This window comes from Macaca mulatta, chromosome 11, assembly GCF_049350105.2.
Source record: "Macaca mulatta isolate MMU2019108-1 chromosome 11, T2T-MMU8v2.0, whole genome shotgun sequence".
Classification (NCBI taxonomy): Eukaryota; Metazoa; Chordata; class Mammalia; order Primates; family Cercopithecidae; genus Macaca; species Macaca mulatta.
The window spans coordinates 46,559,877-46,583,173 of record NC_133416.1 but is presented as its reverse complement, the minus strand read 5'-3'; the positions used below and the strand labels follow the sequence as shown (position 1 = coordinate 46,583,173).

Below are 23,297 nucleotides of genomic sequence, written 5' to 3'. Positions count from 1 at the left end.
GTAAATGGGCTAAATGTTCCAATTAAAAGACACAGACTGGCAAACTGGATAAAGAGTCAAGACCCATCAGTGTGCTGTATTCAGGAGATCCATCTCAAGTGCAGAGACACACATAGGCTCAAAATAAAGGGATGGAGGAAGATCTACCAAGCAAATGGAAAACAAAAAAAGGCAGGGGTTGCAATCCTAGTCTCTGATAAAACAGACTTTAAACCAACAAAGATCAAGAGAGACAAAGAAAGCCATTACATAATGGTGCAGGGATCAATTCAGCAAGAAGAGCTAATTATCCTAAATATATATGCACCCAATACAGGAGCACCCAGATTCATACAGCAAGTCCTTAGAGACCTACAAAGACTTACACACCCACACAATAATAATGGGAGACTTTAACACCCCACTGTCATAATTAGACAGATCAATAAGAGAGAAAGTTAACAAGGATATCCAGGAATTGAACTCAGCTCTGCACCAAGCAGACCTAATAGACATCTATAGAACTCTCCACCCCAAATCAACAGAATATACCTTCTACTCAGCACCACATCACACTTATTCCAAAATTGACCACATAATTGGAAGTAAAGCACTCCTCAGCAAATGTAAAAGAACAGAAATTATAACAAACCTTCTCTCAGACCACAGTGCAATCAAACTAGAACTCAGGATTAAGAAACTCACTCAAAACCTCTCAACTACATGGAAACTAAACAATCTGCTCCTGAGTGACTACTGGGTACATAACGAAATGAAGGCAGAAATAAAGATGTTCCTTGGAACCAGTGAGAGCAAAGACACAACATACCAGAATCTCTGGGACACGTTTAAAGCAGTGTGTAGAGGGAAATTTATAGCACTAAATGCCCACAAGAGAAAGCAGGAAAGATCTAAAATTGACACCCTAACATCATAATTAAAAGAACTGTAGAAGCAACAACTAATAAATTCAAAAGCTAGCAGAAGGGAAGAAATAACTAAGATCAGAGCAGAACTGAAGGAGGCAGAGACACAAAAACTCTTCAAAAAAATCAATGAATCCAGAAGCTGGTTTTTGGAAAAGAGCAACAAAATTGATAGACTGTTAGCAAGACTAATAAAGAAGAAAAGAGAGAAGAATCAAAAAGAGGCAACAAAAAATCATAAAGGGGATATCACCAACAATCCCACAGATATACAAACTACCATGAGAGAATACTATTAACACCTCTACGCAAATAAACTAGAAAACCCAGAAGGAATGGTAAATTCCTGGACACATACACCCTCCCAAGACTAAACCAGGAAGAAGTTGAATCCCTGAATAGACAAATAACAGGCTCTGAAAGTGAGGCAATAATTAATAGCCTACCAACCAAAAAAAGTCCAGGACCAGACGGATTCACAGCCAAATTCTACCAAAGGTACAAGGAGGAGCTGGTACCATTCCTTCTGAAACTATTACAGTCAATAGAAAAAGAGGGAATCTTCACTAACTCACTTTATGAGGCCAGCATCATCCTGATACCAAAGCCTGGCAGAGACACAACAAAAAAAGAGAATTTTAGACCAATACCCCTGATGAACTTTGATGCAAAAATCCTCAATAAAATACTGGCAAACTGAATCCAGCAGCACATCAAAAAGCTTATCCACCATGATCAAGTGGGCTTCATCCTGGGATGCAAGGCTGGTTCAACATACACAAATCAATAAACGTAATCCAGCATATAAACAGAACCAAAGACAAAAACCACATGATTATCTCAATAGATGCAGAAAAGCCCTTTGACAAAATTCAACAGCACGTCATGCTAAAAACTCTCGATAAAGTAGGTACTGATGGGACATATCTCAAAGTAATCAGAACTATTTATGACAAACCCACAGCCAATGTCATATTGAATGGGCAAAAACTGGAAGCATTCCCTTTGAAAACTGGCACAAGACAGGGATGCCCTCTCACTCCTATTCGGCACAGTGTTGGAAGTTCTGGCCAGGGCAATCAGGCAAGAGAAAGAAATAAAGGGTATTCAATTAGGAAAAGGGAAGTTAAATTGTCCCTGTTTGCAGATGACATGATTGTATATTTGGAAAACCCCATCATCTCAGCCCAAAATCTCCTTAAGCTGATAAGAAACTTCAGCAAAGTCCAGGATAGAAAATCAATGTGCAAAAATCACAAGCATCCCTATACACCAATAACAGACAAACAGAGAGCTAAATCATGAGTGAAGTCCCATTCACATTTGCTTCAAAGAGAATAAAATACTTAGGAATCCAACTTACAAGGGATGTGAAGGACCTCTTCAAGGAGAACTACAAACCACTGTTCAGTGAAATAAAAGAGGACACAAACAAATGGGAAAACATACCATGCTCATGGATAAGAAGAATCAATATCGTGAAAATGGCCATACTGCCCAAGGTTATTTATAGATTCAATGCCATCCCCATCAAGCTACCAATGAGTTTCTTCACAGAATTGTTGAAAACTACTTCAAAGTTCATATGGAACCAAAAAAGAGCTCGCATTGCCAAGACAATCCTAAGCCAAAAGAACAAAGCTGGAGGCATCATGCTACCTGACTTCAAACTATACTACAAGGCTACAGTAACCAAAACAGCATGATACTGGTACCAAAACAGAGATATAGGTCAATGGAACAGAACAGAGTCCTCAGAAATAATACCAAACATCTACAACCATCTGATCTTTGACGGTCCTGACAAAAACAAGCAATGGGGAAAGGACTCCCTTTTTAATAAATGGTGCCGGGAAAACCGGCTAGCCATATGTAGAAAGCTGAAACTAGTTCCCTTCCTTACACCTTATACTAAAATTAATTCAAGATGGATTAAAGACTTAAATGTTAGACCTAAAACCATAAAAACCCTAGAAGAAAACCTAGGCAATACCATTCAGGACATAGGCATGGGCAAGACTTCATGTCTAAAACACTAAAAGCAATGCCACAAAAGCCAAAACTGACAAATGGGATCTAAATTACTAAAGAGCTTCTGCACCACAAAAGAAACTACCATCAGAGTGAAGAGGCAACCTACAGAATGGGAGAAAATTTTTGCAATCTACTCATCTGACAAAGGGCCAATATCCAGAATCTACAAAGAACTCAAACAAATTTACAAGAAAAAAAACAAACAACCCCATCAAAAAGTGGGCAAAGGATCTGAACAGACACTTCTCAAAAGAAGACATTTATGCAGCCAATAGACACATGAAAAAATGCTCATCATCACTGGCCATCAGAGAAATGCAAATCAAAACCACAATGAGATACCATCTCACACCAGTTAGAATGGCGATCATTAAAAAGTCAGGAAACAACACAGGTGCTGGAGAGGATGTGGAGAAATACGAAACCTTTTACACTGTTGGTGGGACTGTAAACTAGTTCAACCACTGTGGAAGACAGAGTGGCATTTCCTCAAGGATCTAGAACTAGAAATACCATTTGACCCATTACTGGGTATTACCCAAAGGATTATAAATCATGCTGCTATAAAGACACATGAACATGTATGTTTACTGCAGCACTATTCACAATAGCAAAGACTTGGAACCAACCCAAATGTCCATCAATGATAGACTGGATTAAGAAAATGTGGCACATATACACCATGGAATACTATGCAGCCATAAAAAAGGATGAGTTCGTGTCCTTTGTAGGGACATGGATGAAGTTGGTAACCATCATTCTCAGCAAACTATCTCAAGGACAGAAAACCAAACACCGCATGTTCTCACTCATAGGTGGGAACTGAACAATGAGAACCCTTGGACACAGGAAGGGGATCACACATTGGTTGGGGGATGGGGGGAGGGGGGAGGATAGCATTAGGTGATGTACCTAATGTAAATGACAAGTTAATTGGTGCAGCATACTAACATGGCACGTGTATACATATGTAACAAATCTGCACATTATGCACATGTACCCTAGAACTTAAAAAAAAAAAAAAGACAAACTTTAAGAACTTTTTAATAGGTCTAGATTTCAATTTTCTAGGCATAAATTTTCCAAAATTCTTGAAAAATTTACCTTTTAATTACTGAATTAATGAAAATATTCTTTTAATGAAAATCTTATATAAAATATTGATTATTCAAGCTAAAAATACAAAGTTAATGTAAAAAACTAAATATAAAAAGGGGTATAGGCTTTAGCTGATTGACACTGAAACAGCAATAGTAAGCCTATGAAATAGCATTAAAACTGAGCACAAATTAGAGAAAGCAAGCTCAATGCATTTATTTATTCAAACAAATACTCATTTAGCAACAATAATGTTACCCTCTTGGAGCAGACATTCTGATGGGTAGAAATGATGTTAGTCAAATAATCATACACTTGCATATATAATTATGATTCGAAAAAAGTGTTATAAAGAACAAATATGAGGCATTGTGAGCACATAACTGATAGGCCTAATTAGATTGGGGAGCAAAGGAGGGACTTTTCTAATAAGTGACATACTTAAGATGAGACCTAAAGGATGAATAAGAGTAAGGTAGAGGGAACAGATTGTATAAAAGATCTGAAGCAGAAAAGACACTGACAAGCTAAGAAAAGTGAAATGTCAGTAAGTGTGGGGCAGGATGAGAGAGGGAGATCACTAGAAGAAATTGAAGATGTTAGTCAGGGTCATATCGCAGACGGCCGGTAGTCACTGTAAGGGATATTGATGCTAAAGTAAAATAGGAATCCACTAAAGACTTGCACATGGAAATAACATGATTCAATTTATGTTTGCAAAAGATCGTGAGAGTTGCTAACTAGAAGAAAGTGGGGCAAGCGTGATAGCAGACAGATTTCTTAGGGAACAACCACAGTAGTTCAAGACAAAATATTGACTTGATTGGATGAAGTGACAGAAGGAATCTGGTTGAATGAGGTAGATGAGACAGCGAAAGAAAGGACAAAGTTAAGTACTAAGTTTCTGACATGATCATGTGGGTGGACAGAAAAGGTATCTACTGATATAGGAAATGTCAGAAAAACTCATTTGTGGAGAACCAGGGGATATTCAGTTTGAGGTATGAAGAAATGGAGATTTTTATGAAATATCAAAGATATGTTCAACGGAAAATTGGACATCTAAATAAAGATGAGGGCTAAAGTTTAAAGTTAAGAACTGTCATCATGCAGATAGCACAAAATTCATTGGAGTGTATAACATCACCTAGGGTTTAGAGTGTAGGTTAACAGAAGAAGATTGTCCTATGTCAAATCCTAAACTTTACAACATTTATATGGGGGGTAGAGGAAAAGTAGACAAAGGCATGAAGTAGCATTCAGAGAAACACGAAGACAAACAAGATAGTGTGTTATCACAAAAGCAAAGAGTTAAAATTGTTTTTTAAAAAATAAAATAATAATTTATACCAATATTAGGAGTTCTTATGAGATAGATTCAAAAGTATCCAATGAATTTAACAACATAGAAGTCATTGGTGTCTTTAGCAAGAGTTGCTTGGATGGTGAATTAGAGACAAAAGGTAAACAAAATGAAGATGAAAGAATGAATGGAGGAGAATTCCATTTAAACATGTGATTTACCAGCAATGGAGCATTTCTACTCAGAATATACTATGTCACTCCAATTATTCAGGTTTCAGTTTTCAATAACATTTTACAGTTTTCATCTAAATGTGAAGAGTTTATTTTTGAACATATTATTGGTTATTTTACATTTCCAATTATTATTAATGGGTTCTTTTAAAAAGCCTCTTAAAAGAAAGAAAATGTATCTCTATATATTTTTATATATTATATATCATGTGTGTATACACAGTTGACCCTTGAACAACACAGGTTTGAACTGCACAGGTCCAATTATATGTGCATTTTTCTTCAATAAATACATTAGAAAACTTTTTAGAGATTCGTGACAATTTGAAAAAACTCAGAAAATAAGAAAAAGTTAAGTATATCATGAATGCATAAAATATCTGTAGATACTAGTTTACTTTATAATTTACTACTGTAAAATATACACGGATCTATTATGAAAAGTTAAAATTTATCAAAACTTTTGCACACAAACATGGCCATAAGTGGCACCATTTACAACCAAGACAAATGTAAATAAACATAGAGAAATGTAAACAAATATTCAGTATTAAATCATGACTGCATAAAACTAACTGTAGCACATACTGTACTACTGTAATAATTTCATAGCCACCTCTTGTTGCTGTTGCGGTCTCTCTGGTAAATTGCATATTGTAGTAAAACGTGATCTCTTGTGGTTCTTGCATATTTTTCACTATGTTTAGTGCAGTAACATACACCTTGAATAACATCCAAGGAGCCACATGAAATGCCACTAGTGATGCTGGAAGTGCTCCCAAGAAGCAGAGAAAAGTCATGGCATTAATTAATTGCTTGAACTGCTTGGTATGTACTATAAACTGGGGTCTGCAGCTGCAGTTTCTCGCCATTTTAAGATACATAAACCCAGCATAAGGACCATGTACAGAAGGACAAATATGACATGTTCTCACTCACATATGGGAACTAAAAAAGTTGATCTCATGCAGGTTGAGAGTAGAATGATAGATACCAGGGACTGGGAAAGGTGTCATTGTCAGGGGGTGGGAGGGATGAAGAGAGGTTGGTTAATGGGTACAAACACACAGTTAGATAGAAGGAATAAGTTCTAATGTTTAATAGCAGAGTAGGATAACTACAGTTAAAAACAAATGTATATTTCAAAATAGCTAGTAGCTATGTCTTAAAATGGTCCCAACACAGAGAAATAAATACTCAAGGTGATAGATATCCTAAATATTCTGGCTTGATCATTACACATTCGAGTCATGTAACAAAACATCATATATACCTGATTAAGTATGTATAAATATTATACATCAACAAAAAATAAATAAAAGGTAAATCTAAGCATGCTTCTTTAGTGAAGCAATTTGAGTTATATTCTTTCAGAGAATTCAACTGTTTAACAAATAGATAACCTTGTAATCTAGTGTTGATAACATGTTATTGGTGATTTTTTTTTTTTTTTTTTGAGACAGGGTCTCACTCCATTGCCTGGGCTGGAGTGCAGTGGCACAATCATGGCTCAATGTGACCTCAACCTCCCAGGCTCAGGTGATTCTTCCACCTCAGCCTCCCCAGTAACTGGGACCACAGGCACACACCACCATGTCTGACTAACTTTTTGTATTTGCTTTGGCCATGTTGTCCAGGCTGGTCACGAACTCCTGGGCTCAAGCAATTGCCCACCTCAGTCTCCCAAAATGCTGGGATTACAAGCAGGAACCATCATGCCTGGTTAACTGATATTTCTTACCTTTGTTCATAAGTACTTATTATAATATGTTTATGCATATACATTTAAAATGTAATTATAAGCAGGATCCTTTGGAGATGCATTATTTGGTCTTTTCTTTCAGGGAATGGAACTAGTTAACAAATAGAGAACACTGTAATATAGTGTTGAGAACGTGCTATTGAAGGACAGTCATCTCTTCCTTAGAATTTCTAAGGCCTCATGTGCATGAGTTTACATATACACAAGTAAAAGCTAAATGTAAGTATAGTTCTTTAAAAAAAGAAAGAAAAGGAAACTTGTGAAGGCAAATGTACTTTTGTGAAATGCCTTTTTACGTTGTTTTAAAAATGTAGCTTTTATGTGGGTGCAGGATTGCTATGACAAAGGCATACTTTTAGACGCTAATGTGATTCAAGAAAAAGTGAAGCCATTCTATGACAACTTAAAGCAAAAGGAAGCTGAAAGATCTAATGCTGGAGAATTTAATGCCAGCAAAAGATGGTTTGATAATTTTAGAAAGAGCTTTGGCTTAAAAAATATCAAGGTAATAGGGGAAGCAGCTTCTGCAGACCAAGAAGCAGCAGATACATTCCCAGATGCCTTTAAAGGAAATCACTGAGGAAAATGGATATCTGCCTAAACAAGTTTTTAATGGAGACAAAAGTGCCCTATTTCAGGGGGAAAAAAAAAAAAAAAAAACATGCCACATAGGATATTTATTAGGAAGAGAAGCAAGCACCAGGATTTAAGGCAGGATGGGATAGGCTAACTCTACTGCTTTGTGCAAATGCAGTCAGGTTTATGACAAAGATTGCCCTTATCTATAAAGCTGCTCGCCTTCAAGTTTTGAAGGGAAGGATAAACACCAATTGCCAGTCTCTCAGTAATACAACAAGAAGGCCTGGAAAACAAAAACGCTTTTTCTGAATTGATTCCATCAGTGCTTTGTCCCTGAAGTCAGTCAGTGCTTTGCCAGTAACGGACTGCCTTTTAAAGTTATTTTGATATTGATAATGCCCCAGGTCACCCAGCATTCCATGAGTTCAATACCAAAGGCGTCAAAGTAGTTTATATGTTTTGAAGTACAACATCTCTAATTCAGTCCCTAGATCAGGGAGTCACACTGACCTTTAAGGTTCATTATACATTGTGCTCTACGGAAAGGGTGGCCAATGCAATGGAAGAGAATCCAGGAGAGAGAACATCATAAAAGTTTGGAAGGATTATACCATTGAACATGCCATTACTGTTATAGAAAAAGCCATGAAAGTCATCAAGACTCAGAAAAGAAATCCCTGCAGGAGAAAACTGTTCTAGGTATAGAACATGACTTCATAGGATTTACAAGAGCTAATCAAGAAAATCATGAAAGAGATTGTAGATATGGCAAAAAAAGGTGAAAGGTGAAGGGTTTCAAGATATGGAGCTTACAAAAACTAAAGAGCTAATAGATACCCTCCAGGGGAATTAACAAAAGACAACTTGATGGAGATGAGTACTTAAGAACCAGTTACAGACGACAAGGAAGAAGACATAAAAGAAGCAGTGCCAGAAAACTCTGACATTAGACAATCTGGCAAAAGTGTTGACCTCTTTTGACTTCTTTATGACACAGATCTTTCTATGATACAGGCTCTGAAGCTAAAGTAAACAGTAGAAGAAGGATTGGTACCATGTAAAAACATTTTTAGAGAAACGAAAAATCAAAACTCAGAAAGAAATAATGATGTATTGCCATAAAGTTACACCAAGTGCGCCTGCCTCTCCTGTCCCCTATTCTACCTCCTCCACCTCTTCTGCCTCTGCTACCAATGAGACAGCAAGACCAACTCTGCCTCTCCCTTCTCCTCCTCAGCCTACTCAACATGAAGATGAGGACTGCGACTTTTATGATGATCTATTCCTACTTAATGAATAGTAAATATATCTTCTCTTTCTTAAGATATTAATATTTTCTTTTCTTTAGCTTACTTTATTGTATAAATACAGTATATAATATGTACAACATACAAAATATGTGTTAATCAACTGTTTATGTTATCAGTAAGGATTCTGGCCAACAGTAGGCTATTAGTAGTTAAGTTTTGCAGAGTCAAACATTTTATTCAGATTTCTGACTGAGCAGCATCCCTAAACCCTGCAATGTTCAAAGATAAACTGTACACACATAATGTGTGTGTGTGTTTATGTGTATGTGTATATATATGTGTATATATATAAAGTATCCTGATAAAAGGATAAAAGGTGTTTTGTAAATGGCAGTAAAAGCATTATCTTTACAAATGTGAAGAATGGTACTCATTTACATTTTTATTTTACATTTTTGTTTATATTTTTCTTTTGTATATTTTTAAATAGTTGTATATATTTTTGTTTACTTTTTTGTTTATATTAATTTTTACTTACACTATTTGACTCAACATTTTTATAAGGTAAACTATGAGAAAAACAAATAATTATTAATTAATATAACATATATTAATAGGTGAAACAAGCATAACTTACCACATCTGAACTAGAACTGAAACAGCTGTCGGTTGGTCTTGGAGAGTAACTGGTAGACCAACTACTCTGTGCAGAATCAAGAGCTGAAAATAAAGGTTTAATACATGAATAATGGTATTTATGAATACTCTACAACATACATATGCCAAGTAGAAGATATCTGCTGATAAAACAAATTTAGATAACAACATACAACACTTTAAAATGTACCAAAATTAGTTAAAATTGTGGATATTTAGCACCTTACAATTCTGACAGGATTTATGGGTTTATTTTACCCTTAAAAAATGTGTAGCTACAAATGAAATAAGGGTATATAATGTAAGTGAAGAAAACAGAATAAAGAAACTTGGATTGATTTTTCCAACATGTGAATTATATTTTATGAACAAATAAAGTGTTAACCTGAGGGAAGGAAGAAAAAACCAAGTTATTAAGTCCTAAGGCATCAAACATTTGCCAATCTAGTAAATGAAAGTTTACTATGCAATCAAATGCTGTGAATAAAACCTATTCAAAGCATCCAGTTTGATAAATTTTCATTATCTGCTTAATATTACTATTTTACAATTGCAAGTAAAGTTTTAAAATGGGATTGAGATGTAGGTCATGAATCCCTACTATGTATAAATGATAAAGAGCAACCGTAGCTTCAACCACTCCTGTTACCTTGTTTATGAAAATGAGTCTGCTATCAAGAGAAGCAAAAGGCTGCAGAACATGAAACAACAACACATACCAGATCACATACCCTCCTATATGCAATAAACCATGAGCACCTCAGGCCAGGACTAATGCTCTCTGTAACAGAATCTAGCTTCAGTCAACTGAGAGGCAGAGAGAACTTAGCTGAACTCTGATACCCTTATTTCATCATTCTAGAAGGAAATTTATACCCCCACAAAGCAGGTTTCTCCCTGACAACAGAAAGTAGAGTGCACAAAAATGAAGGGTAGAATATTACTACTAACAACGTAATTTAAGGGCATTTCACCCTCATTTCACCAACAAGGTTCATTCAGTCCATAAGTACTGTAAATCCACAGTCATCAGAAAGGAAGAAATTTGTCTGCTGAATGAATGTTCTCATCTTTAACAGTACAGGAAAGGGCATGCAAATGAAAATAAGTACAAATAAACACTTGTTTTGGTGACCATGGCCTTATAGTATAGTTTGAAATCAGGTAGTGTGATGTGTTCAGATTTGTTATTTTCGTTTAGTCTTGCTTTGGCTATGCGGGCTCTTTTTTGGTTCCATATAGATTTTAGAGTTGTTTTTTCTAATTCTGTGAAGAATGATGGTGGTATTTTGATGAGATTGCATTGAATTCATAGATTGCTTTTGGCAGTATGGTCATTTCCACAATATTGATTCTACCCATCCATGAACATGGAATGTGCATGATACTGGTATAAAAAAGGCACATAGACCAATGGAACAGAATAGGGAACCCGGAAATAAACCCAAATACTTACAGTCAACTGATCTTCAACAAAGCAAATGAAAACATAAAGTGGGGAAAAGATACCCTTTTCAACAAATGGTGCTGGGATAATTGGCTAGCCACATGTAGGAGATCCTCATCTCTCACCTTATAGAAAAATCAACTCAAGATTGATTACAGACTTAAACCTAAGACCTGAAGTTATAAAAATTCTAGAAGATAACACGGGAAAAACCCTTCTAGACATTGGCTTAGGCAAGGATTTCATGACCAAGAACCCAAAAGCAAATGCAATCAAACAAATATATAGCTGGGACCTAATTAAACTAAAGAGCTTTTGCACGGCAAAAGGAACAGTCAGGAGAGTAAACAGACAACCCACAAAGTGGGAGAAAATCTTCACAATCTATACATCTGACAAAGGACTTATATCCAGAATTTACAAGGAACTCAAATCAATAAGAAAAAAACAAACAATCTCATAAAAAAGTGGGCTAAGGGCATGAATAGACAATTCTCAAAAGAAGATATACAAATGGCCAACAAACACATGAAAAAATGTTCAATATCACTAATGATCGGGGAAATGCAAATCAAAACCATAATGTGATATCACCTTACTCCTGCAAGAATGGCCATAATCAAAAAATCAAAAAACAGTAGATGTTGGCATGGGATTGGTGAACAGAGAACACTTCTACGTTGCTGGTGGGAATGTAAACTAGTACAGCCGCTATGGAAAACAGCGTGGAAATTCCTTAAAGAATTAAAAGTAGGGCTACCATTTGGTCCAGAGTCCCACTACTGGGTATCTACCCAGAGGAAAAGAAGTCATTATTCAAAAAAGATACTTCCACACACATTTATAGCAGCACATTTCACAATTGCAAAATCATGGAACCAACCCAAACTCCCATCAATCAATGAGTGGATGAAGAAACTGCAGGGGGTGTGTGTGTGTGTGTGTGTGTGTGTATTTACATATATATGATGGAATAAAAATGCAGCCATAAAAAGGAAGGAATTAACAGTATTTGCAGTGACCTGGATGAGATTGGAAACTATTATTCTAAGTGAAATAACTCAGGAATGGAAAACCAAACATCGTATGTTCTCACTGATATGTGGGAACTATGATATGAAGATGCAAAGGCATAAGAATGATACAATGGACTTTGGGAACTTGGGGGAAAGAGTGGAAAGAGGGAGAGGGATAAAAGACTACAAATATGGTGCAGTGTTTACTGCTTGGGTGATGGGTGCACCAAAGTCTCACAAATCACCACTACTTTCTCATGTAACCAAATATCACCTGTACCCCAATAATTTGTGGTAAAAATTTTTTAAAAACTTAAAAAAAAACCACTTATTGAGTAACTACTTTATGTAAGGCACTGTGATAGTTATTAGGGACACAAGGTCAGAGCCCTCAAAGTGTTCAGAATCTTGTAGTGGAGAAAGATACACATTTTTTAAGTCACAAAATAAGATGTGACATCATAGAAGATACAAAAGTAGTAGGCGGCTAAGTGTGATGAACCCTAGGGAAAGAGATTTGGTGACAATTTAGAGAAAACACAAGTATAAAGAATAGGTTTTGAATGATGAATAAACAATTTTCAGAGACAAGATGAAAAACTAACATGTGGGATAGAGGGAAAAGAATGTGCAAATATTTCTAAACATTAATGGAGGTACATTTTAGATTGTCCATGATGTTACCTAAGGATGCATTAAAGAGAGGTGAGACAATGAAATCAAGTCAGTTAGATGATTAACTGAATAATCTAGGTGTGAAGTGATTATGACCTGCAATAAAGCAGTGAAATTGGGATAGAGAAGAAGCAAAAGATTCAAGTTTCAAGAAGGCTTTCAAATAGCCAAGATTTTTGCCTGTATGTACATTTAAAAACTTTTCTGTATCTGGTATAACATCAATATCAAAATCTGATAAAGATTGCACACACATACACACATTCTCTCTCTACAGGAAAATCTCACTTATGAATACTAATACGAAAACCTTACACTAAAAAAGTATTAAAATTTTTAAAAAGAACAGAATAAAAAGAAGAGCAAAGAATCACAACACAGCAGGACTTGGTGGAATTTACTATAGGAATGCTAAGATGGTCCAAATCACAAAATCCATTAGTAAAATTCACCATTTAAAAAGATCTATATCGGGCCGGGCGCGGTGGCTCAAGCCTGTAATCCCAGCACTTTGGGAGGCCGAGACGGGCTGATCACGAGGTCAGGAATCGAGACCATCCTGGTTAACACAGTGAAACCCCGTCTCTACTGAAAAAAAAAAAAAATACAAAAAACTAGCCAGGCGAGGTGGCGGGCGCCTGTAGTCCCAGCTACTCAGGAGGCTGAGGCAGGAGAATGGCATAAACCCGGGAGGCGGAGCTTGCACTGAGCTGAGATCCGGCGACTGCACTCCAGCCTGGGTGACAGAGTGAGACTCCGTCTCAAAAAAAAAAAAAAAAAAGATCTATATCAAAATGAAGTATCACCTCACACCTCTTAGGGTGACCACTGTCAGAAAAAAACAAAAAATAACAAATATTGGCAAGGATGTAGAAAAACTGGAACCTTTCTGCACTGCTGGTGGGAATGTAAAATGGTGCAGCAACTACGGAAAATGGTATGAAGATTTCTCAAAAAAATAAAAATAGAACTACTATATAATCCAGAAATATAACTTCTGAATATATATCTAAAATAACTGAAAGCAGGACCTAGAAGAGATATTTGCATACTTATGTTCATTGCAGCATTATTCACAATAGCCAAGAGTCAGAAACAACCTAAATGACAATCAATGAAAGAATGGATAAAGAAAATATGGTATATGCATACAATTGAATACTATTCAGCAATGAAAAAGAAGGAAATCTTGTTATATACTACAATGTGGATGAAACTTAAGGACATTATGTTAAGTGAAACAAGCCATTATAAAAAAGATAAATACTACATGATTTCACCTACTAGGTATATAAGTAGAATATAGAAACAGAAGGTAAAATGGTAATGGTCAGGGGCTGGGGAGAGTGGCAAGTAGGAAATTGTTGTTTAGGGAGTGTGAGAGACAGGACGAGGGTCTGTTACACAACAATGTGCATGTGGTTGACAATATTGTATTGTACACCTGGAAACTGTTGAGAGGATAAATGTTATGTTGCATGCTTTTTTGCAACAATAATGCAAAAAGACATATGAATAAAAATTAATAATCATTCCCATAGATCCCATAGATGCTAAGAATCACTTTCTCCCAAATTACTGATTCATCAAAAACACCTCACAAGAAAAAAAAGCTATTGGCAAAACACACACACACACACACACACGAGCCTAAGCCCCAAATTCAGAATCTTACTTAATACAGAAACACAGGATATATATTCATGCTAAAGTAGCTGTGTGTGTGTGTGTGTGTGTGTCAGAAGGCACTACAGATAAATCTAAAAAGAAACATGCAGAATCTATGTGAGGAAGACTTCAGGAAAGTGCTTGAAGGTATTTTAAGCAACTACTAAATATAAAAACTAGACTGAATTAATGAAAGGACATCTTATGTTCTTAGATAGACTACTCAACATTATTAGGATAATAATTCACACTAAACTAACACAGTTAACAGTTTCCTAATAAAAATTAAAACTTTTCTTTTGGACTTAAGTTGATTTTAAACGTTATATGAAAAAGCAATCCAACAATAACCAGAAAAAACTTTTTAAAAAGTGCAAAGAGGCATGTAATTCTTCAAGAAATTAAACATTTATAAAAAGATGATTTTTAAAAAGCGGTATGGTATTGGCACATGAAGATTAGGAAAGATCAATGAAACAATTAAGAAATCCACACAATAGGTTAGCTACATATGAAAAGTTATTATATAAAAAAGGTAGTATCACAAATACCTAGGGAAAAGATGTATTTTTAAAACTTGGCTGGGCGCGGCGGCCCATGCCTGTAATCCCAGCACCTTGGGAGGACGAGGCAGGGGGATCACGAGGTCAGGAGATCGCGGCCATCCTGGCTAACATGGTGAAACTCCGTCTCCACTAAAAAAATGTAAAAAATTAGCCAGGCGTGGTAGCAGAAGAATGGCGTGAACCTGGGAGGCGGAGCTTGCAGTGAGCTGAGATTGCGCCACTGCACTCCAGCCTGGCCGACAGAGCCAGACTCCGTCTCAAAAACAAACAAACAAACAAAACCTTGGACTGATAGAAACCTCATGCCTTAAATCAACTCAAAATCCAAATGGATTAAAGAACTAAATTTAAAAATATAAAAGCATACTAATACTAGAAGAAAATATGGTATGTTCTTTTGTAACTTGGAAGTGTGGAGAGTCTGGAGAGTCTAAATCCAGAAATAAAAGAAAAAATTGATCAATTTAACTACATAAAGAAGATAAACCTTCTGCAAAGCAAGAGACACTATATGCAAAGACTAAACAAAATAAATCAAAAACCAACATTAAACTAGAGGAAAACATTTGCCACATATCAAAATATACATGCTTTTACTTTTTAATTTTTATGGATACATAGTAGGTGCATATATTTACGGGGTATATGAGATGTTTTGATACAGGGATACAATGTATAATAATCACATGAAAACTGGGGTATTCATCCCCTAAAGCATTCATCCTTTGTGTTATCTGATTATATTGTTTTCGTTATTTTAAAATGTACAATTCATTTTTTATTCACTATAGCTACCTTGCTGTGCTAGCAAATAGTAGGTCTTATTCATTCTTTCTAATTAAAATTTTTGTACCCATTAACCATCACCACCCTCCCAACCCCACCACTACCCTTTCTAGCCTCCAGTAACCATTCTTCTACCCTCTTATTTCCATGAGTTCAATTGCTTTGATTTTTAGATCCCACAAATAAGTGAGAACATGTGTTGTCTTTCTGGGCCTGGCTTGTTTCACTTAACATAATAACCTCCAGTTCCATCCATGCTGTTGCAAATGACAGGATTATTCTTTTTTTATGATATTTTCTGGAGTTAGGCAAGTTGATTTTAAAGGTTATATGAAAAAGTAATCAAGAATAACCAGAAAAAAACCTTTTTAAAAAAATGAAAGGAGGTGTGTAACTTCTCAAGAAATTAAACATTATAAAACAATAATTATCATTATTAGATTACATATAATTAGATTATTAGATTGTGTTTAATTAACACATTTTCTTTAGCGATTCATTTTGTGATGGACACTTAGGTTGCTTCCAAATCTTGGCTATCACGAACAGTGCTGCAACAAACATGGGAGTGCAGGTATCTCTTTAATATACTGATTTCCTTTCTTTTGGGTATATATCCAGCAGTGGGATTGCTTGATCACATGGTAGCTCTATTTCTAGTTTTTTGAGGAACCTCCAAACTATTCTCCATAGTGGTTGTACTAATTAATGTTACCATCGATAGTGTATAAGGGTTCCGTCTCTCCATATCCTCACCAGCGTTTGTTATTGCCTGTCTTTGGGATATGTCATTTTAACCGAGATGAGATGATATCTCACTTTACTTTTGATTTGCATTTCTTTGATGATCAATGATGTTGAGTACTTTTTCACATGCCCCTTCCATGTGTATGTCTCTTTTGAAAAATGTCTATTCAAATATGTGGCCTATTTCTTCTTGAGATTATTAGATTTTTTTTCTATACAGTTGTTTAAACTCCTTATATATTATATTAATCCCTTGCCAGATGGGTAATTTGCAAATATTTTCTCCCATTATGGGTTGTCTCTTTACTGATTGTTTCCTTTATTGTGTAGAAGCTTTTTAACTTGATGTGATCCCATTTGTCCATTTTTGCTTTGGTTCCCTATGCTTGTTATTATTCCAGAAATTTTTACTCAAACGAATGTCCTGGGGAATTTCCTCAGTGTTTTCTTGTGGTAGTTCCATAGTTCAAGGTCTTAGATTTAAGTCTTTAATCCATTTTGCTTTGATTTTTGTACATGGTGAGAGATAGGGGTCTAGTTTCATTCTTCTGCATACAGATATCCAGTTTTCCCTGCAACATTCATTGAAGAGACTGTCTTTTCCCAGTGCATGTTCTTGGCACCTCTATCAAAAATGAATTCATTGGAAATGTGTGGAATTGCTTCTGGGTTCTCTATTCTGTTCCATTGGTCTATGTGTCTGTTTTATGCTGGTACCATGCTGTTTTGGTTACTATAATTCTGCAGTATAATTTGAAGTAAGGTAATGCTATTCCTTCAGTTTTGTTTCTTTTGCTTAGGATAACTTCAGCTATTCTTGGTCTTTCATGGTTCCATGTAAATTTTGGGATTAGTTTTTCAATTTCTGTTAATAATGTCATTCGTATTTTGATAGGGATTGCATTGAATATGTAGATTGCTTCAGGTAGTATGGACATTATAAACAATATTGATTCTTCTAATCCATGAACAGGGAACATCTTTCCATGTTTTGGTGTCCTCTTCAGTGTCTTTCATCGGTGTTTTACAGTCTTTATTATTGAGCTCTTTCACTTCTTTGGTTAATTCCTAGGTACTTAACTTTATTTGTGGCTACAGTAAATGGAACTACTTAAAAAAATTTTTTTCAGACTGTTCACTGTTGGCATATAAAAATGCTACTGAATTTTGTACGTTGATTTTGCCTCCTGCAACTTTACTGATTTTGTTTATCAATTCTAATAGGTTTTTGATGGAGTCTTTAGGTTTTTCTAAATATAAGACCACATCATTGGCCAACAAGGATAATTTGACTTCTTTCTTCCAGGTTGGATGCCCTTTATTTCTTTCTCTTTTCTCATGCTGTAGATAGAACTTCCAGTACTATGTTGAATAAGAATGAAAGTGGGCATATTTGTCATGTTCCAGATCTTAGATGAAAGCCTTTCAGTTCTTCCCCATTAAGTACTATACTAGCTGTGGGTCTATCATATCTGGCTGTTATTATGTTGAGTTATGTTCCTTCTATATTCAGGGTTTTTTGACGATTTTTATCATGAAGGGATGCTAAATTTTTATCAAATGCTTTTTCAGCATCAATTGAAATGTTCATATGTTTCTTGCCCTTCATTCTGCTGTTATGATGTATCACATTGATTGATTTGTGTATCTTGAACCATTCTTGTATCCCAGGGATAAATCCCACTTGGTCATAATGAATAATCTTTTCAATGTACTTTTGAATTGTATTTGCTAGTATTTTGTTGAAGATATTTGCATCAACATTCATCAGAGACACTGACCTGTAGTTTTCTTTTCTTGATGTATTTGTCCGGTTTTGGTATCAGGGTAATACACTGCCTTATAGAACGGGTTTGGAAGTAGTCCCTCTTCCTCCATTTTTCAGAATATTTTTAGTAGGACTGGTATTAGTTCTTCTTTACATGTTTTGTAGAATTTAGTGGTGAAGCCTTCAAGTCCCAGGCTTTTCTTTCCTGGGAGACTTTTTATTACAACTTCAATCTAGTTCCTGATTATTGGACTGTTCAGGTTTTGGATTTCTTCGTGGTTCAATCTTGGTAGATTGTGCGTGTCTAGGAATTTATCCATTTCTTCTATATTTTCCAACTTATTGGCATGTAGTCATTCACAGTAGCCACTAATGATCCTTTCGATTCTTGTTATCAGCTATAATGTTCCTTTTTCATCTCTGATTTTATTTAAATCTTCTCTCTTTTTCTTAGTCTAGCTAAATGTTTGTCAATTTTGTTTAATTTTTCAAAAACCAACTTTTTGTTTCATTGATATTTTGTACTGTTTGCTTCATTTCAATATCATTTATTTCTGTTTGTCTTTATTATTTCTTTTCTGCTACTAATTTTGGGTTTGGTTTGTTCTTGCTTTTCTAGTTCTTTAAGATATATAGGTAAGTTGTTTATTTGTTGTTTTTCTTCTTTTTTGATGTAGGCTTTTAGAGCTACAAACTTCCCTCCTAGCACTGCTTTTGCTGTATCCCACAGGTTTTGGTATATTGTGTTTCAATTATCATTTGTTTCAAGGAATTTTTCAATTTCATTCTTAATTTCTTCATTGACCCACTGGTCATTCAGGTGCATATTGTTTAATTTTCATGTATTTGTATAGTTTCCAAAATTCCTCATTGTTGATTTCTAGTTTTATTCCATTGTAGTTAGAAAAGATACTCGATATCATTTCAATTTTCAAAAATGTTTTAAGACTTGTTTTGTTGCCTAACGTATGTCTATCTTTGAGAATGATCCATGTGCTGAGGAAAAGAATGTCTATTCTGTAGCTACTGGATGAAATGTTACGTAAATATCTATTAGGTCCATTTGATCTATAATACAGATGAAGTCTGGTGTTTCATCATTGTTTTCTTTCTGGAAGATCTGTCTAATGCTGAAAGAGGAATGTTGAAGTCTCCAACTATTATTGTATTGGGGGTGTATCTCTTCCTCCTTCACTCTAATAATATTTGCTTTATATATCTGAGTGCTTCAGTGTTGGGTGCATATATATTTTAAATTGTTATATCCTCTTTCTGAATTGGCCCCCTCCACGAGTGTGGAGCCCTCATGTCCTAACTACCTCTTTAATGGTCTCACCTCTTAACACTGTTGCATTAGGGATTAAGTTTCATTAAGTTGCATCAGAGTTTATATAATGACCTTCTTTGGTCTCTTATAATTTTTGTCTTGAAATTTATTTTGTCTAATATACATTTAGCTACTCTTGCTCTTTTTTGGTTTCTATTGGCTTGGAATATCTTTTTCTATCCCTTTATTTTCTGTCTCTGTGTGTCTTTATAGGTAAAATGTGTTTCTTATAGGCAACAGATCATTGGGTTTTATTTTTTATCTATTCAGCCACTCTATATCTTTTGATTGGAGAGTTTAATCCATTGACAGTCAAAGTCATTATTGATAAGTAAGGACTTACTGCTGCTATTTTGTTATCTGTTTTTTGGCTGTTTTGTGGTCATCTCGTCTTTCCTTCCTTCTTGTCTTCCTTTTAGTAAAGGTGATTTTCTCTGGTGATATATTTTCTCACTTTTTATTTTTTGTGTATCTGTTGTATGATTTTATCATAACGCTTGCAAATACAATCTTAGAACCCATGATTTTAAGCTGATAACAACTTAATTGTTTGCATAAAAAATGAGCAAAAAGAAAACTAGTAAAAATTCTACCCCTTAACTTCATTCTCCTGCTTTTCAACTTTCTGTTGTTTCTATATATATCTTATTATATACTCTATGGTTTGAAAAGTTGATATAGTTACTATTTTTGATTAGTTCATCATTTAGTGTTTCTACTTCAGATATGAGTAGTTTGCACACCACATTTACAGTGTTATAATATTCTGTTTTTCTGTGTACTTATTATTATCAGTGAGTTTTTTACCTTCAGATGATTTCTTCTTGCTCATTAACTTTCTTTTCTTTCTGATTGAAGTATTCGTTTTAGCATTTTCTTGCAGAACAGGTCTGGTATTGATAATCCCTCAGCTTTTCTTTGTCTAGGAAGTCTTTATTTCTACTTCATGTTTGAGGGATATTTTTGCTGGATATACTATTTTAGGGTAAAAGGTTTTTTCCTTCGGCACTTTAAATATGTCATGCCACTCTCTCCTGGCTTGTAAGGTTTCCACTGCAAAGTCTGCTCCCAGACGTATTATAGCTCCATTGTATATTATTTGTTTCTTTTCTCTTGCCACTTTTAGAATCCTTTCTTTATCCTTGATCTTTAGGAGTTTACTAAATGCCTTGAGGTGGTCTTCATTGGGTTAAATCTGCTAGGTGTTCTACAACCTTCTTATACTTGGATATTGATATGTTTCTCTAGGATTAGGAGGTAAAAGGCCAATAACTACTTTTAGATTTGCCCTTTTGAAGCTATTTTCTAGATCCTGCAGGCATACTTCATTCTTTTTTATTCTTTTTTCTTTCGTCTCCTCTGACTGTGTATTTTCAAACTGTCTGCCTTCAAGCTCACTAATTCTTTGTGCTGCTTGATCAATTCTACTATTAAGATTCTAATGCATTCTTCAATATGTCAATTGCATTTTTCAGATCCAGAATTTACGCTTGATTCTTTTTAATTATTTCAATCTCTTTGTTAAATTTGTCTGATATACTTCTGAATTCCTTCTCTTTGTTATCTTGAATTTCACTTTCCTCAAAACAGCTATTTTTAATACTCTGTCTGAAAGGTCACATATGTCCATTTCTCCAGGTTGGTCCTTGGTGCGTTATTTAGTTCATCTGGTGAAGTCGTTTTCCTGGATGGTCTTGCTACTTGTAGATGTTCATTTGTACCTGGGCATTGAAGAGTTAGCTATTTATTGCAGTCTTCACAGTCTGGGCTTGTTCTCATCCATCTTGGGAATGCTTTCCAGGAACTCAAAAAGGACTTGGGTGTTAAGATCTAAGCTGTATCTGCTTTAGGGGCACCCCAACGCTGTGGTTCTTGCAGACTTGTAGACATACTGCCTTGATTGTCTTAGACAATATCTGGGAAAATTTTCTGCATTACCAAGCAGAGACTCTTGTCACTGCCCTTACTTTCTTCCAAATGAATAGTCTCCCTCTCTGTTCTGAGCCATCTGAAGCTCAGGGTGGAGTGACATAAGCACTCCCATCGCCACGACCATCAGGACTGTGCTTGGTCAGATGTTAAACCAGCACAGCACTGGGTCTCAACCAAGGTCCACTGTAACCACTACCCGGCTACTGTCTATGCTTTCTCAAGGCCCTAGGGCTCTACAATCCATGGGTGGCAAAGCTGGCCAGGTCTGTGTCCTTCCCTTCAGGATGTCAAGTTCCCCCAGGCCCCAGGTGGATCCAGAAGTGCTGTCTCAGAACTGGGAGCCAGGAACTACAGTCAAAAACCTTAGCAGCCTACCTGGTATTCTATTTTACTGGGGCTGAGCTTACATTCAAACCACAAGACACAGTCCTTCCCAGTCTTCCCTTTCCAAAGGCAGACGAACTTCAACCCATGGCCATCACAACCCAGGCCTACAGGGAGTACTGCCAGAGTACCAGTGATGTTCCCTTATGACCCAAGGGTTCTTCAGTCAGCTTGTGGTGAATGATGCCTAGCTGGGAGTCACCCCTCAGCACAGTGGACTCCCCCTCTGGTCCAGGGCAGGTCCAGAAATGCCATCCAAGAGCCAAGTCCTGGAATCCAAGAGCCAAGTCCTGGAATTGGGGACCCCAAGAGCCTACTTGGTATTCTACCCCCATGGCTGTGCTGGTACCTAAGATGCAAGACAAAGTCCCCTTTACTTTTCTCTCTGCTTTTCTCAAGTGAAGAGTCTTGTCCTATAGCCATCACAGCTGGAAATGTACTGAGACTCACCTGATGCCACCAAGTCTCAGAGTCTCACCCAAGGCCCTCAATGCAGTCCCTGGATATCACTGATGGTTATTCAGGGCCCCAGGCTCCTCAGTTAGCAGGTGATGAATCCTGCCAGGATTGGGTCCTTCCCTTCAAGGATATAGGTGTCCTTCTTGCCCAAAGAGTGTCCAGAAATGTCATCTTGGAGCTAGGGCCTGGAAAGGGGACATCATGACTCTGACCTGTGCCCTATCTTACTGTGGCTAATCTGGTATGCAGGATGTAAGACAAAGTCCTCCCCACTCTTCCCTCTCCTCTCCTCAAGCAGAAGGAAGGGGTCTGTTTTGGAGCTGCAAGCTGAGTGGTCTGGGTTAAGGGAGGGGTGACTGCCATACTCCCTTAGCTGCCCCAACTGGTGATTCAATAGAACACATGCCATCCCCAGTCCACAGTCTCTGGCCCTAGTTCAGCACTAGGACTCACCTAGGAGTTGTAGTCCTTGTGGCCTAGACTGCCTTTCAAATTTACTTAGAGCACCAGAGCACTTTAGCCCATAATAGGAGGGCTTATGCAAACTCAAGTATTGACCACAAGCATCAGCAATTCCCCTCTGGCTAGGGCTAGTTTAAATACTCTCTCCATGGGTAGACATCAGCTGAGTTTGGTCCAGTTTTGCTTTCTGTTACAACACAGCACTGAGTTCAATGCCTCAAAATTGCTACACTGACTGT

General features: G+C 36.3%; 1 protein-coding gene across 2 annotated transcripts in view; it reads right to left on the bottom strand.

Annotated features, from left to right (window-relative positions):
• The window catches only part of REDIC1 (regulator of DNA class I crossover intermediates 1), a 101,447-nt gene that overhangs the window by 5,533 nt on the left and 72,617 nt on the right, over positions 1-23,297 (bottom strand). For both annotated transcript variants that reach the window (XM_077953861.1, XM_015151447.3), the window contains one exon: positions 9,802-9,884. In XM_077953861.1, the coding sequence (XP_077809987.1) occupies positions 9,802-9,884 (83 nt within the window). The remainder of the gene's footprint in view (positions 1-9,801; positions 9,885-23,297) is intronic.